The 16201-nt window shown below is 38.1% G+C and overlaps 1 protein-coding gene across 2 annotated transcripts in view; it reads left to right on the forward strand.

Moving 5' to 3' along the window:
- The first annotated feature begins 909 nt into the window (after positions 1–909).
- The window catches only part of pkdccb (protein kinase domain containing, cytoplasmic b), a 22429-nt gene continuing 7137 nt past the window's right edge, over positions 910–16201 (forward strand). Inside the window, exons 1-7 of one of the 2 annotated variants that reach the window (XM_024278546.2) lie at positions 956–1703; positions 2058–2189; positions 4753–5024; positions 5243–5322; positions 5546–5653; positions 10308–10484; positions 11340–12053. In XM_024278546.2, the coding sequence (XP_024134314.1) occupies positions 1221–1703; positions 2058–2189; positions 4753–5024; positions 5243–5322; positions 5546–5653; positions 10308–10484; positions 11340–11431 (1344 nt within the window). In that variant the 5' untranslated portion in view covers positions 956–1220 and the 3' untranslated portion in view covers positions 11432–12053. Of the gene's footprint in view, positions 1704–2057; positions 2190–4752; positions 5025–5242; positions 5323–5545; positions 5654–10307; positions 10485–11339; positions 12054–16201 lie in introns of those variants that run through there. The other variant, XM_036209846.1, reaches the window with a different exon arrangement.

The following is a 16201-nucleotide window of genomic DNA, read 5'->3' on the forward strand; positions in this document are numbered from 1 at the left end:
GGCAGGGGTTTCAGAAACTCACAAGTAATTTGATAATTCTTTTGACTAAATTTTATAGATGTAAATGCAAATTTAATAATAAAACATCATATTTTCCCCAGTTAACTTAAGATGTAAATGTTAGAAGAACATTGACGTCATTTCCCACCAACAAAAAGGCTCTCCAAATTATTTATCTATAATTCTTTGCATATATTTATGACATAAAATCTCCTGATTGTTTAATCTCTGTCATACTCTGTAAACTACATGGGTACCCTTGTTGTATTCTTGCATTTTGTTCAATGAAGTTGTTTTTTTTTTTATGTTTTTGCGTCGAGTGATTTCTTGGTGTAGTTTGCACTTCAGGGCCACCGTAGCTTTACTGTGTATAAACTATTTATTTGTATAACGTTTTTTGTTTGTTTATACCCCTGGCCTTTTATGTTATTTTATTTTTTGTTCATTTTTTTAAATACTTTTTGTATAGATGTACAATGTATCTTAAATTGCTATTTTGCAGAGATTGTTTCATTTTACTGAAACTGACGTTTGGAATAGTTTCTTTAAAAAAAATGTTTATTCGTGGTGAAATAGTCTAACGTATTTATTTCTGTTATAAAACTTTATTTCTTAAAGCTAAATTGTGTTTTTATGATCAGTTATGGACATTTTTGAAAGGGTCGTTAAAATGGGAATTTTCAAATCTAGTAAGAATGAGCTTTGCTGCCACCTGGCGGACACTTTCTGTAAGTGACAAACATTCTCTTGAAAAGTTCATTTAACTTTTGCAGCGAGGCAAAACTTTATTTTTTACAGATATATATTCATTTTAGGATTATTTGAATACTTTATTTTAAAATATTGATTTTTTGTTTGAAAAAAAATCATAATTATAGTGTCAAACGCGCAGATTTGCTTGTGTTATTATTATTTAAACTGTAAAAAGTGTGATCTGGACTGATTATTCTGCTGTCGTGTTCAGGTCTGGGTGGCAGCGTGAGGTCGGGCGCTCCTGCTATTTTATCCAGTGGGTGTAAAGTTTCGCCCAGACATGGACACACCTCCAGAGGGAGTTCCTGGGAGGAGGAGGAGGAGGTGGTGGTGGTGGAGACGGGTAACCAGACGTTTCTCCTGCAGAAAGACTTTCCCCAAACTGGGAGCCAGTGGTAGCGTCGGCCCGCGGCTGTGCGTCCTTCCATCCAGCGGTGGCGCGGCGGCCGTGCCAGAAAAGGGAGGAGATGGTCGGCTCTTTACGCGCGGCTGCGCTGCTGGCCTGTGTGGTTCTGTGCGCGCTGCTGTTGCTCCTGATCAGCGGCGTGCAGCAGTTTGGAGCCCAACTGTACGCTGATGATGAGGAGGTGCTGCTGCGGCAGCTGAAGGAGAGACGGAGGGAGCGAAACGATCCATCAGGGGGGGAAAGTCGCTTGCTCGTGGATTCCAGTGGCTCCACGGAGGCGCATCTGGATGAAATGGGTTGCGAGGCTCTGGTGGGCATGCAGGCGCTGGAGGTGCTCGGGTCTGGATACACCAAGCTGGTTTTCAAAGCGAGCCTGTCCGGAGGTCAGTCCGTGGCTTTAAAGCTGGTCAATGAGCAGGGCATAGATATGAAAAAGTGTTTGGAGGAGTTCAGGGACCCCGAGGGCTGCCGGGAGCTGATTTCCTACAAACTGGAGAAGGAGATGATCCTCCTGCGTAAACTGCAGCATCCAAACGTCATAAAGGTAAACTTTTCTATCTTTTTAAGCTTGAAGTTTGGTTCTAAAGTGGCTCCTATAATGGTTAAATTCACATTCTTTGGTCTCTTGCTCTGAAACTCTCTTCTAAATGAGTTAAATTCCCTGTCCCTGCCCTGACCTTTGGGTCAAATTTGGCAGGAGAGCACAATGTGCCCCTTCTGTCGCCCCTATCATGAGTTTCTTCATTAAAACGATTTTTCCAGACATTTTAACGCGCTCGTCTAGACATTTCTGGATTAAAAAATCCCCCATTTGTCACATTTTATCCCTTTCTGTCAGAAAGCGTGACTGAAAGTGTCGTCCACTGTAACAAAGCCCCCCTTTTTGCCCCCTCTGCAGCTGAAGGGTCACTGTGCAGGAGTCCAGGGAGGGCGAGGAGTCGAGGCCGGACGTCTGGCGATCATCCTGGAGCGGGGGGATCCTCTCCAGATGATCCAGCTGCTCCAGAGCCCCTGGGAGGACAGATTCAGGGTAGAGTGAACCCTCCTAAAGTTTGACATCTGCCCTTTTCCAGTGAACTGACTGGAATCCACCTTTAGCTGGGATGTGCTAAAACACAGGGTTTTTGCTCGACCCCCCCTCATCGCAGGCAGTGGGAGTCTGAATGTACACTCCAGTGATCCAGATATGCACACGTCTTTGTGCATGGCTGCATTTGAAAGAAACAGCGGATGGGAGGTGGAGAACAGGAAAAAAGTCACAGAGAGTTTGTGGTTTTTTTCTTGTGGGTTCCATTTTGCTGCGTCACCCACAGCAGGTCATGACGGCACCCCAGGCCTGCTCGGGCCCCCCACCCACTTTCAGCTGCGCTGAGTTCAGCAGCAGCAGCAGTAATAATCCAGGGGTGTTTGGTTTCATCCCAGCGAGTGACATGCGAGCATTACCCAACGCTGCAGCTATGTTTGCAGTGACAAACAAGCATTTAAGTTCTCATGTTTATCTCTAATGCTTGAAAATAGGCGACAATTATGTCAAAAACTACATTTTGATTGATTAATTAATTGATTTTCCTTTTATTTTCAAGCAATAGGTAAAATAGTTAAATAAAAATGATTTAAAAAATGCACAAAAAGGAGTTTCTAAGAAAAATCTTATGAATTCCCATGAATTCTTTAGTTAAATTTATTTTTTTTCTTTCTTCAATGATAGAATTCTTTATAAAAATGTCTGCAAAACAATGGTACAAAACTTTAACATCTGAGGCGTCGCCGGTAACGCTTAAACACAAAATCTTTAACATACTGTAACCTTTCAACCATTGATCGCGTTAACGGTTGACAAATTATAGCAAATCAAAGAATATAAATATTGGAGCTCCGGTGCTTAAGAGTTAAAATAGCTTCTTTTTAAAATTTGTTTACAAAATATGAATGAAAGTCGCATTTTTAGTGTTTTTAACATGTTTTTGTGCATTTTTCTCATGATGGAGGACATATGTAAAGAAAACTAAGATTTTAAATTGCATTTCACTTCAGTTTTATTTATGTAGCTCAATATCACAAACAACTGTCTCATTGGGCTTCATCCCGGTAATTGTACAAAAGCAGAAAGTTGGTAATAAAATATAAACAATGGGTGATAACTAAACTAAATAGACTAACCTAATTATCCCTCCTCTTAGATGCCCTTTCTCGGTAAAGAAAAACTCCTAAAACCTGATTAAAGGAAAAAAAAAGAAGAATCTGAAATCTCTCCTGCTCCCCTTCAGAGGGACATTACTGCTTGTATTTTTGGTATTCATAAACTGTATAGTTTTAGTAATTTTGAGCCAAATATGCCATAGGAAATTAATGAGAAAGTCTTCACATTTCAAAATTTTAAGCAGATTTTCAACAAGTCTTTAAATATATTCATTAGCTATGTTTTAATCTGTTATCGTAATTTTCAAAAAATGTCAGTTTAGTGAATATTTAAGCAACATGCTAATGTTTTTGGCTAATTAGTTATCTACTTTGATTTTTGTAGGCTAATTTAGAGTTTAGCTTCTATTTTAACAAAGGCTAACGTTTTAGACTAATTTAGTTTAATGAGGAATTTTAGGCTATTTTGGAGTTTAGCTAGTAATTAAGCAAGGGGCTAGCTTTTTCTTCTTTTTTTTTTTTTTGCTATTTTGGCATCTACTGAGGTTTTTTATGATAGTTTAGCTAATATTTTTGCAACTTGGTAATGTTTTAGCTAATTTGTCATCTACTGATGTTTTTATAGCCTAATTTAGAGTTTAGCTTCTATTTTAGCAACAGGCTAACATTTTTTACGTAATTTAGTTTACTGGGGAATTTTGGAGTTTAGCTAGTATTTAAGCAACACGCTAAATATTTTTGCAAAATTGGCATGTATTAGAGATTTTAAAGCAATTTTACCACAATTTTATTTAGGTCAACTTCAGCGCTCTTTCATAGTTCTTTAATACAATTTCAGTCTTTTAGCAAATATAACATTTTGCAAATAGCTTATTTATTTTTTAGCGACTACTTTGAGCAAAAAGCCTCACACTAGCATTATCGCAGGTAATCAATATTAATTATCAATATTAATCTAAACCCACAAAGCCACAGCAGTAGAGGGAATCAACCGTCAGGTTAGATTATTTTATTATTTAAATTGTTGTGAATCAGGAGAAGACGAAAAAATGCCGAAAATGATTGTATTTGTGACGTAGAAAAAACGCTGGGCGGAGCATACGTTTATAGCTACTTTGGACGACTAGCTACATGTACGTCGTCTGAGTGGCTCCAAGCTTTAGTGTCAGGTTGGGTGTGTGCGAGGCTGTAAGCTAGCGGGAGAGAATGTAAATAATGATGGGAAGAGGGGGCAGGCTTACTTCATGCCAACAGTCCCGCCTACAACTCAGAGGTGAATCTCTAAACCACTCCCACTCTGCGACATAATCATAAATAACGCTTATTGGCGTAGATCTAAAACAAAAACTGTTTATTTTGAAAGTATCACCTCTAATATTAATCAAACACCTATAATAGTGTTTATAAAACTCCTTTTTGTGAGTTCCTCATGTTTTGTCATGTCTGACCTCCAGGTGTGTCTGGACCTGGTCCGGCTCCTTCACTTCCTGTCCCGGTCTCCGCTGGGCTCCATAGGCCTGCTGGACTTCCAGCCGCAGCAGTTCGTCACCGTGTCCGGCGAGCTGAAGCTCACCGATCTGGATGACGGGAGCGCGGAGGAGACGCCGTGTCAGACGGACGCCGACTGCACGCTCCAGTTCCCGCAGCGAAACTTCTCCGTGGCCTGCTCGGCTCAGGGCTCGTGCGAGCGTCTGAACGAGAAGAGGAACATCTACAACGCCTACAGGTACTTGAATAAAAAAAGCCCCATTTGGACGTGTGATCAATAAAACCCAGGTTGAGCTGACACTTAAACGAGGACAGTAAAGACAAACAGGTGGGAAAGTGGATCAGGATTGGATGATTTATGAACAGCAGAGTGAGAAAAACCATGTTCTGCCGGCGTGATTTGACAGGGCTTGTCTCCCTTGATCCGTCTCTGAATGTCTCTTTGACTGGCCTCAGGTATTTCTTCACCTACCTGCTGCCTCACCAGGCCCCGCCCAGGCTCACACACCTGGTCGACCACATCATGAACAGCACAGGTGAGGACGGGACTCATCTTGACGTGATTAACTATTGAAGATCAGAAAGCGAGTCGCTCCATTATCCGACGGTCGTGTGGCGGCATGCCCCTGCCGGCCGGGATGTAATGAGCTCAAAGCGACGTTCCTTTGGAGTTTTTATCTTTTGGGATCACATGGGGGAGGAAAACTGAAAACGTGGCTCATTAGCAGAGCTGCTGCTGACTTCTTCATGTGTGTCCAGGCGAGCTGAAAGCTGACGTCAATCAGACGCTGGAGGCCTTCGAGCACATCCTCCACCTGTATGAATCAGGACTACACCTGGATGACATTCCTGCATCCATACTCAGAGGTCAGTACTTTGTAAAGCTCTCCTTCACTTTTTAGAGGATTTTTTTTTTTTTTTTGCTGCTTGCAGAGCTTTTAAACTTTTTGTTTTTGACCATCTACAGGTGAGAAAATGTGGAATATTGTCATTTAAGATCCACTCTGGTTATGTTTTGAGCAATATTCAAACTTATGTATTTAATTATTGGGAATTTCTGTTTAAGAAAGTAGGAAAATGTCAAGTTTTCACCAGATAATATTCACAAGTTTAAAGCGGCTAAAAAGAAAACTCAGATGACCCAGCATTCTAGCAGCATTCAAACACATCATTGACAGACGAATCTTGGAGACATGAAAAGTCTCAAGTCAGATTTGTGTGAAAATGGGGTTTTGTGTGTGTGAAACAAGCGATTCATGTGTAGTTTTTAAAGACTTGTGCGTTTCTTTAGTTTCAAGCAGTTGTAAGTTTTATTTATGCACGTGTAAATTGTGTTTTGGTGTTTTTTGGAAGTTCATAATTTTTAATTTAATTTTTTCGGACTATAAGTCGCACCGGAGTATAAGTCGCAGGGGCCAAAAAATGCATAATGAAGAAGAAAAAACCATACATAAGTCGCACTGGAGTATAAGTCGCATTTTTTTCAAGTAATTTATTTTACAAACTGGTTGAAAAAAACGATCTTACATCATCCTGGAAGGTAAGTTATAACATTCATAAGTGAATAGAAAACAGGCTGAATATGTGTCAACACATATTCACATATTAGCATCATGAAAAAAACGAAAAGGTGTAGCATTTATATAACATAACAGTTTTATTTAACTATAGCCTCAAGAACTCATCAACTTTGTATCTTTACTGTAATTAATTGCACGCAATCTCACTCCATATCACTAAATCCGTTAAATTCTTCGTCCTCTGTGTCACGTCTGAATAACTAAAGTAAATAAAGTAATTGCATAGATCACCATAAGAGGGCACTCTAGACTTACGGTCCATATCTCATCTCATTAAAAATTCGTATATAAGTCGCACTGGAGTATAAGTCGCAGGGACATTCAATCTATGAAAAAAACCGCGACTTATAGTCCGGAAAATACGGTAATTTTTGTACTTGTGCACAAAATGCATCATATGAGTTACAAATCATGGATAACGTACACACAATTTCAAAATTACGAACAAATCCAAAGCTATGCGCACAAATCCAAAGTTACGCACACAAGTCCATAATTATAGACAAAATTTCAAAGTTATGCACACAAATAAAGAACTACACACATGTAGACACAAAGTTACACAGATCCCAAGTTACACAAATCCAAAGTTTCACAAGTCTACAGTTACGCAAGTAAAAACCCAATTACACACAAATTGAAAAATTACCCTCACACAAATCCAAAGTTAGACACAAATCCAAAGTTATGCACAAAAATAAAAAAATCTGGACACACAAATCCAAAGTTACACTCAAATCAAGAATTACAGACACACAAAGCGAGTCTAGTCTATTTTTCTAACATTTTTTTGTTTGCTCCTGATTAACAGTGATTTTAATAAAGAAACACTCGGAAGTACAATTTTAACCTTAATTTTCTTGAAATTCATTAAAAAAATGCTACAAGTACGCAAAAAATCAGTTTTAATCAGTTGGTCTTTCAGCCAACAAGAAGGAATTAATTCTAGATTTTTTTTTTTACACTTAAAAGATTTTAGATTTCTTGTGTTTTTTTCCTCATATGAAGTATCAAAAACACAAAGACATGTACTGAAAACTACATAACTTTAACAACTTCACAATGTTACTCCATTCCTTAAAGAAAAAACCGACTTCATTTCTTTTCATTTTCCACCTCTACATTCTCCCCTTATCCCCCACCGTCCCGCCGCTCCTCTCAGCAGCATGAAATATTAATAACAGAACGGCCGCCCGCGTTCCTGCTCAGACATTTTTCCGTCCCCCAGATGCTGGACTGTTTACATAGCAGCGCTTTGTCAGTTTAATCACAGGTCCGAGGGTGGAGAGGCCTGGGCATCCAGACTGACACGGGGACGGAGTGTCTCAGCTCTAACAAGGAGGCGGTGCGAGGCAACTGCAGCTGCTTAGTGTGCGATAAGAATGAAAAAAGAAAATGTCTGTTTATTATTTCTGCATATTTTTAGGTTAACTGAAACTGAGGTATTCACGAGGTGGCGGACCAGACAAGTGTTTTTTTTTTTTTTTTAAAGGTGTTTTTGGGTCGTGTGCAGCCAGGCTTTTCTCTGTTTCCTGTTGCTGCACAACCAAAAATTCCCCTGGCTAACATTCTGTACTAACAACCGGCCGGCGCTGATTGTCTTATCTTGATTCCATCTAACAAGCAAACAAGTAAAGCCTTCCCAAAAATGTGCAACCGTCTTCTAAACAATGAAAACAGGCCAGTTCGGTTCAGCCAAAGTGTCAACTAATTTAAATAAAGACTCACTCCAATTAAAACATTTTTTACAGCATGTTTTTTAGCATTTTTAAAAAAAACTGTACAGCTGGATAGCTCTGAAATTGCGTGCCGTTTTTGTTGTCAGTAATGTTGCGTTTGGGGTTTGAGCGACTGTAAGCTAGCAGGAGAGCATGTAAACAAACAGCTCTCAGTGTTAGATGACAGGAAGTGGGGGTGGGGTTGCTCTGCGCCGACGGTCCCGCCCACAACTCAAAGGTGAATTTCTGATGAACTGTTGCTGCTCTCCAGAGACTACAACCTAGAATAGTTTTTTAATTTTGGCTAAAAATGGCATCCTAAACATTAAAAGATCACAGAGAACACTTTTAAAATCACTAAAAAGACTATCAGAGTGAAACTTTAAAAGGATTTACTCAAATTGTGAGTTCATGTGTTTTGTTCCAAAGCCTAATTAAAAACAAAACATAAAATTAGGTTAGTTCAAGGTTATGGTCTTCTGTGACTTTGGAACAGTGCCGGACTTGGCAGTTTTGGGGCCCCAGGTGAACAATCCCATGGGGCCCCCTGCCGCGGCTGTATTAGTCTTGTTTTTTTTATTTTTTTCACATCCTTACTTTGGGTAAAACGTTCATCAAATACCCTCTTCACTGAAAGAAACTACATTTATAAGTTAAAGAAATTGATTTAATGTACAACATTTTTACTTGGAAAAAATATTGATTTTTTTTTAATAGACTGAATTGTTACCTTTTTACTTTCTAGAAGGAACAAATGACAGCCTATTGTCTTTTCTTTAATTTGTCAAGTTTACTCAAGAAGCATAAAAAAATAAAATAAAATATGTGGACGATGGAGCAAATTAGTAGCCTATGGGGGGAAAAGAAATATTTTCAAAAGAAAAAATTTTCTGACACTCACTTTGCCCTTCCTCTCCTTTTATGTCCCTTTTCTCATCCTTGACTTTCTTTTGAATTCCTTTGATTCTGTTCTTTTCCTTGTTTGCGTTGACACAAATGTCTTGTTTTAGTTTGCTTTTTCCATTTTTCACAGTTGATAGATGACCACTTTTTTCAGACTCTCGGTAGAGTCTCTCTGCTAGCTAACTTGCTGTTGACGGAATATTCCATTCCAATATTCCATCAAAGTTACGGGGGAGGGGGAAGAACTTGCATATGAGGGGTCTTATGCCATTTCAGGATTTTTTTTTCTTTTTTTGATGGCCATGAAAATTATTTTTAAAATGTTTAGAAATATTTTAATTCTTCAGCTCAGGGCCCCAGGCAATCGCCTAGCTTTGCCTAAGTATGCCCCTGCCTTGTTATGATTCTGTTTAGCAGAATCTCTTCACCAAACTTAACAAATCTGTTTATTCGACAGAATGTATTCATTGTACGGATGGAGAAATCCAAAAGTGGATGTACTTTTTCCAGCTGTAAGGAGGGTGGGAGCTTCAAACCGTAAAATATTTGGTTAAATCAAAGCAAAAACTTGCAAAAAGTAGACATGATTTATCATGTCTTGCATTTTTCCTCCTAGCTCCCCAAAAGGCCTCTTTCTGCATCTGAACCCCTTTTTGTTGGATTTTTGTGTGTGTTTCACGCACATGCGACTGCAGGCTGCGTCTTGCCATTTAGAAAGGTTAACCGTTTAAACCCATGAGCCTACCCCCCCTCCAATACAGGCGCACACATGAAGCTTTTGTCCATTACTGGAAAATGTGTCTGTGTGTGTGCAGACCAACGTGTGCGTGTTCCTCTGTCTTGGCTCCGGCTAATGTGGAGCAGATGATTTAAGGCCCAGTCCTCGGGACGTCTGACTGGGGAAGTTATAGTGATGAATGTAACACAAATGTTTGGAGGGAGGGAAGTGAACTCCAGGCTTTGCTCTGCTGTGGAACAGCAGCTTAGAAGTGGTTTTCGATGCTTTTTAGTCTATAAAAATGTGCTTGTTACTTGAAAACGTTCTCGTAATATGATGCGTCATACATTCCAAGGTAATATCTCGGCAAAAAATGTTGCAAAACTGAAGCTTATCTTTTCTTTTTTAGGCTTTTTGTTGTCTTTTAATGTTTAAAGTGGCTGTAACCATCTAGACTATTGTCCTATAGCATGAAAATAAAGTTAGTTTTACTCAAATGTATAAAAGAAAGTCATGTTTTTTATAAACTGAGAGCACATTTGAGTTTTTTTGGTCTCGGAGAACCCGTTTCGTGTTCAGTGACATCTCCTTTTCTCGGTCAGACTACACGGTGATGCGCGGTATGGGGACCTCTGGGGCCGTGGAGTACCGCTGCTGGCCCTCCTACAGCCAGCAGGGCTGCCTGCTGTCCGTCCACGGTGCCAAAGAAGCAGCCCATATCTGCAACTCCCACTCTCAGTGCAACAGCTTCACTCTGACGGGGCAGAAGACATGGACGGGTTAGTCATTTACTAGTTTGGCTTCTGTGTCGGTCAAAAAACATGGTTTTTCGTAAATTGAAAACATTTTTTTTTTGGAAATCAGACAATATGGACTTTTCCCTTAAAGAAAAAATATTTCTCAATTTACCAAAAGAAAATCAGCATGAATTTGCTTGGGTAAAAGTAACTTGTGTCTGAGATACAGTTCTGAAGTGCTTAACGTTGTGATTAGAACTGGGCCATATGACGATACATTTCGCGTGGACGATAGAAAAGTGTCTATCATGCTATCTCTCTTCTGTGGTTTCTATTATTTTATTTCTTTATTTTTATTGCTGAACTTTAGTGAAAAATTTTGCTTTTCTACTAAAAAACTTGAAACTGTTATGTACTTAGGAAAACTTTTTCTCATTTGTGACAATTCATTTATAAGTTACTTGAAAAATTAAAGTCAGAGAAAAGTAGGTAATGACATTTTTGTCCATTTTTTTCAGAGAAAAACTGAAAATATGCCTTATTGTGATATATATCGTGTTTGTGATATAATATACTTTTTTTGAATTTCTTCCAGCACTAGTTGTGATCATTAAATAAATTAATTTTTACCATTTTATTAACATGAAAGGTGCATTAATATTCAGGTAGAGTTTTTTCATATTTGTTGAAGAAAATTGTGAAAAATTGTGTTTTGGCTCAATTTTTTGAGGGATTTATCACGATACATATTGTATTGTGAGACACGTATCGCGATACGTATCGCCAGACTCTTCGCAATACACACCCCTAACAAAAACCTGTAAAATTGTATAAATCCAGTTTGAAAACGAATTCATAAACTTAAAACAGCGAGTTTACACGTGTTTTCTTTCGCAGGTCGCCTCCTGGCCTCCTTCAAAAGCAACTTTAGTCACCTGGTGCCTGATGAGACATCCGAGGTGTACGTGAAGAAATCTCCTTCATCGTGACGCATCGCAGACGAAATGGGATGAGAGCCAGCTCTGCCAATGCAAGGGTTGCAGGAACTGCCCCCCTCCCTTTCAGACTGTTTGAAGCGAGCGGGTGAATGTGATGTATTTATAAGACTCCCGCTCAGTGCCCGTTTGATCCGACTGCCAGCTCGCCGCAGCTACTATTTAAAAGGATTCCCCTTTAGGTACATTTACGGAGGGAAAACCCTGGTGCCTTTTGACAACTTTTTTCAGTTTTTTTAATGAATCGCCTTTTTTTTTTTATATGGCGTGTGTTAGTTTTTGTTCCGATAATACTTCAACCAGAGCAGGAACTGCTGCATCTCGGGGTTTAAAGCCTGAGGACAACAAAGGCGTGCGAGCTTTCAGACAAACACGCTTTGATGTAAATGTTCTGAGGTTAGGCCTTCGAGCTGAACATTTACACACCAGCGATGGCCAAAGAGATCATTCCAATGCAGACATTTGTCTTAATTTATACAATCAAATGTATTTACATGTTTATGCATTGTATTTATGTGCACCTTGTAGGTGAAACTCTTTATTTTCAATGAAAAATTAAAATGTTTTCAGTTTTTTTATTGCTTGTACAATTTTTATGTCTATAAACACTATGTTTTGAATTTAGTTTATTAGCATTTTCATTGTATCAGATGCTGCAGCTCTTTTGGGGAGGGCAGAATCTCTGTTAATTAGCTCCTTATCTGCTCTGGGCTCACACAGAATCAGAATCACCCAGGATGCAGTGCAGCTCTGCAGCCGGATGCATCCTAATGCACCAGCATGCTGAGCTCATTATAAGCCTTAATTAATAAATGTAAATGAAGTCACTTACCAGCTCTTTCTTAGGGTTGGGGGAGCCTGACTGTAAGACAGAAGGATGAGACTGGGTTGCCCCCGTAGAATTGAATGAGAGAATGAGACGTAGCAATTCTACAATTTCGACCCCCTGTTTTGTGAAACTGCTACGTTTTTCCCTGTGGACAAACGTGGGTACTGAACGTTTTTGGATGAGACTGGGTTGTTGGGGGAGCCTGACTGTAAGACAGAAGAAGTCCTCAGGACAATCGGAGCTCGGTCTGTGGTTTGCACATGAATGGGCTGCCATCTGTCCCTGCTATGAGGAACCTGCTGGGGCTGAGATAAGAGCAGATCTGCAGGGCGGCTTTTGGAAATCCTGCAGGATTTGTTTCTCTAAAATACAACTTTTATAGTTAGTACAGAAAAACGGGAGAACAAAATCTTTTACATGGTGTCATTTGTTTATTGTTTGTATCCGAATCTTATTTAATCCCTAAGAAAAAAGTCATTTATTTAAGTGTACTACAAGTAATTTTTTTTCTAAACCAGGAGTCTGCGACACTCATCCAAAACCCAGCAAGAGTCACAAAGTTTAATAGAGAAAAATATACGTTAGTTATGTTCTTATGGCATTAAGCCATTCATTTATAACATCTAGTTTTTTAATACTTTAAATATAATAATTTAAACTTCTATCAGTGAAAGAAGCACATGCAAGTTCCTTTCAAAATAAAATACACCCTTTGTTAAATAAAATAAGATTATGTGCTAAGTGACTATCTATGTTCACATTTAGTCAGAAGTATTCAATGAATACACTTCCTACATCACACAAACATGGTCTATAGCGGAGGTCTGCAACCTTCAACATTTAAAGAGCAGTTTGGGTTGATTTCTCACTGACCACAACCCGGTAGAATCCTCAAAGTCTTCTTTCACCCTTTAAAAAAATAACACACTGATTTGTATTTATGTTGTGGTTAATATTGGGATGAATATAAATTATGTATAGTTTATTTTTTGGCACAAACCTAAAAAGAAAAAGGCTTTTTTTTTAAATATGAAATATTTTATGACTTTTATAATTGGGAGAGACTGACATGACTTTCTATCAAAATAAAACTTAAAATCATCTCAATGCAGTAGAACAGGAGTGATTAAAAAAACAAAAAACAGTTTTACCGTTTGCGGTGGATCTCAGCGGGATCTGTAAATCTGGCAGACCAAAATAAATTAGAGCCAATGAAGAGACCCTTACAGCAATGTTTTAACCATAAAAGACTCTTAAAATCCTTAAATTTGCTAAAAAAAAATGGAAAATCTGGCTTCTTAATGACCTCCAATTGATTTTCTGTGGCACATGGTGTACAAAATTCTGTCAAAATGTTTTAGTTCAGTGTCCTTCAAGTGTTCGTTTAAATATATTGAATAAAGTCTGAGATAGTTTCCTTTTTTAACGGCATACTTCGTAAAACTTTGTAAAAACTTTTTTTCTTGAATCAAAGAGCCACATGTGGCTCTGGAGCTTCAGGTTGCAGACTCTGGTCTATAGTTCGATTGTCATTAAACTCAAATATAGCAAAATATTTAAATTATACTTCTTTTTGCTAAGAGATAAGAGAAAAAAACCACACTAATGAAAACGTCTCCCGACAAACAGGAGTAGTTGCCCAATTCAGGTGTTTGTGAGGCCATTACTATTTAACCATACAACCCCAGCCAACTTGAAAAGGCATGTCCTTGTCTACAAATTTGTTTTATGGAACAGACAGCAAAGAGAAAGAGGCCCCAGGGTTCTCTTTGCTTTCTGTTGGCCCCTAGTTGTCAGGACAAAGCTAGACTGATTATTCCTGATCTTGAAGATAAGGTGTCTGTTGCAGATTAGATTAAACCAACAAGAGGAGCCAATGCAACTGGACAGAATAGTTTGTGTTTCATCTGCACTGAAATAAACAGACTTCAACAAGGATATTAAACAGGATTTGAGGGAAAAAAATATGGTTTAAAAATGGTTGCATCTTTATTTTTGTCTTGGTAATGTTTTAGAAAGACTTGTAAATAATCAACTTAGCTAAAGCTCTTGACTCCTGTCTTATTGACAGGCTTTGCGATACTGGCGTTTCTGAAAAATCATTGTACTATCTCACAGAAAGATTGCAATGCTTTAAATCAGAGTAATTTCTTTATCAATCTCTTTGTGTCCCCACAGGCGTCCCACAGGGATCTATCATTGTACCCTCCCTTTCCTCAATCTCTCCGCTCTCTCCATCCACCTCTATGCTGATGATACGGTCCTCTATTCCATCACCTCCTCCCAAGACATTGTGGGAAAAAAGTTGCAACATAGTTTCAACAAACTACAACTTGCTTCTTCTAGACTCTGAACCTAAATGTTTCCAAGACAAAAATCATGTGGTTTGGCAAGAAGGGACATGCTCTTTTAATTCCTCCCAATATCTTCACTCTTGATGGAACTCCTCTAGATTGAGTCACAGAGTATAAATATCTTAATATCTTACTAGACAATGCTTTATCTTTTTCAGTCCACATCGACCATTTCCAGTCAATGGTAAATTTAAAATTAGGTTTTCTTTATAAAATACATTCCTGTCTCATCTACGCCACAAGAAAAACATCCAATTGATCCTTCAGCTTATTTGATTATGGCAAAATCATTTACAGATCTGCTAATCAGCATTCAAAGAAAACATTTTAATATCCTCAAAAGGGGTGTAGGGAAAAATCAATTTGACGATAAATTGCAATATTTTGTAATGATTTAAAAGCTGACAAGATGATAATTAATTAATTAGTATTACTGAGGCTTTTTGAGCAGCTCTTTTAAAATTCCTTTTAGTTCTCTTTATCTCTTTGTCTTTTTCTTTTCGTAATCTGTCCTGGCTGGATAAACAAAAATTAAATAAATACAAATAAAAAGCTACCACAATTAGCTGCAAAGCTAAAAGCTACATAAGAAACTCAAAGCTAAAATAGGTTTTTTATTGTTTAATTTAATATTTTTTATTTTAAAAAAGCCAAATTTCTGATAAGACAACAAAAATGTTGTTATGCTAAAGGTAAATGTTATCTGCTAGCATTCTACTAACAAATCATGCTAGCTACTGCTTTAGCTAACACTGAAAAAGATTGATGACGGCCCCTCTTGAAGAATGTGGTGGTACCACATACATTTGTGTTTTGTATACATGTGACAGACAACCTCTACTCTACAGACACAGGGGAACTAATGACATGCCTGCTTTTGTTTAGTTAGCATAATGTGCTCCTGCTCCTCTAAGTCTGTGTTATGTTAGCAGGAACAATTACCAGATCATGCACACAGGCAGTAAAACTAGCCTAAACTTATTTTTTCCCCTGTTTTTAAATGTCCATAAGGCCATGGGGAAAAGAAAAATGTAAGCATTTCAAGATGTTTAAAAGAACATCTTCAAAAGTTGAGTCATCGCTATGTTAGTGAACTTTTGTTAGTGAACATTTGTTCCAGACTGAAGAGTATAACTGCTTCAAAACATTTCAATGGAATCTGGAAAAGATGCAAAAAAAGATTAAGATCAGAAGGAACACAACAAACAGAGGGTCTCCATGGTGAGTTTAAGACCTGCTAATGAAATTATACTGTGTACTACAAAAGTTTATTTTTCGTCTTGTCAATAAAGAAAATATCTGGTGGTAAAAAATGCTGGAATGGCAAACGTTTCAATCACATTCATGGATTTTCATAGCTTTGGATGAACCTTTTCCTTTATAGTTACACATCTCAAACAGTCACTAAAGAGTTAAGAGCATAAAATTGTTTTTTTGAAAACATTAGACTGCAACCACAAAGGTTTCAAATTCAAGCCTTTATGCTTGTTCCTGTGTTTCCTTGGTTTGTGTTTGGTTCTTTGACCTATTTTAAAGGTATATTAGGATTGGTTTGATTTAATATGATGTATGGAAATCAGT

The sequence above is a fragment of the Oryzias melastigma genome, linkage group LG22 (genome assembly GCF_002922805.2).
Source record: "Oryzias melastigma strain HK-1 linkage group LG22, ASM292280v2, whole genome shotgun sequence".
In the NCBI taxonomy this organism is placed as follows: Eukaryota; Metazoa; Chordata; class Actinopteri; order Beloniformes; family Adrianichthyidae; genus Oryzias; species Oryzias melastigma.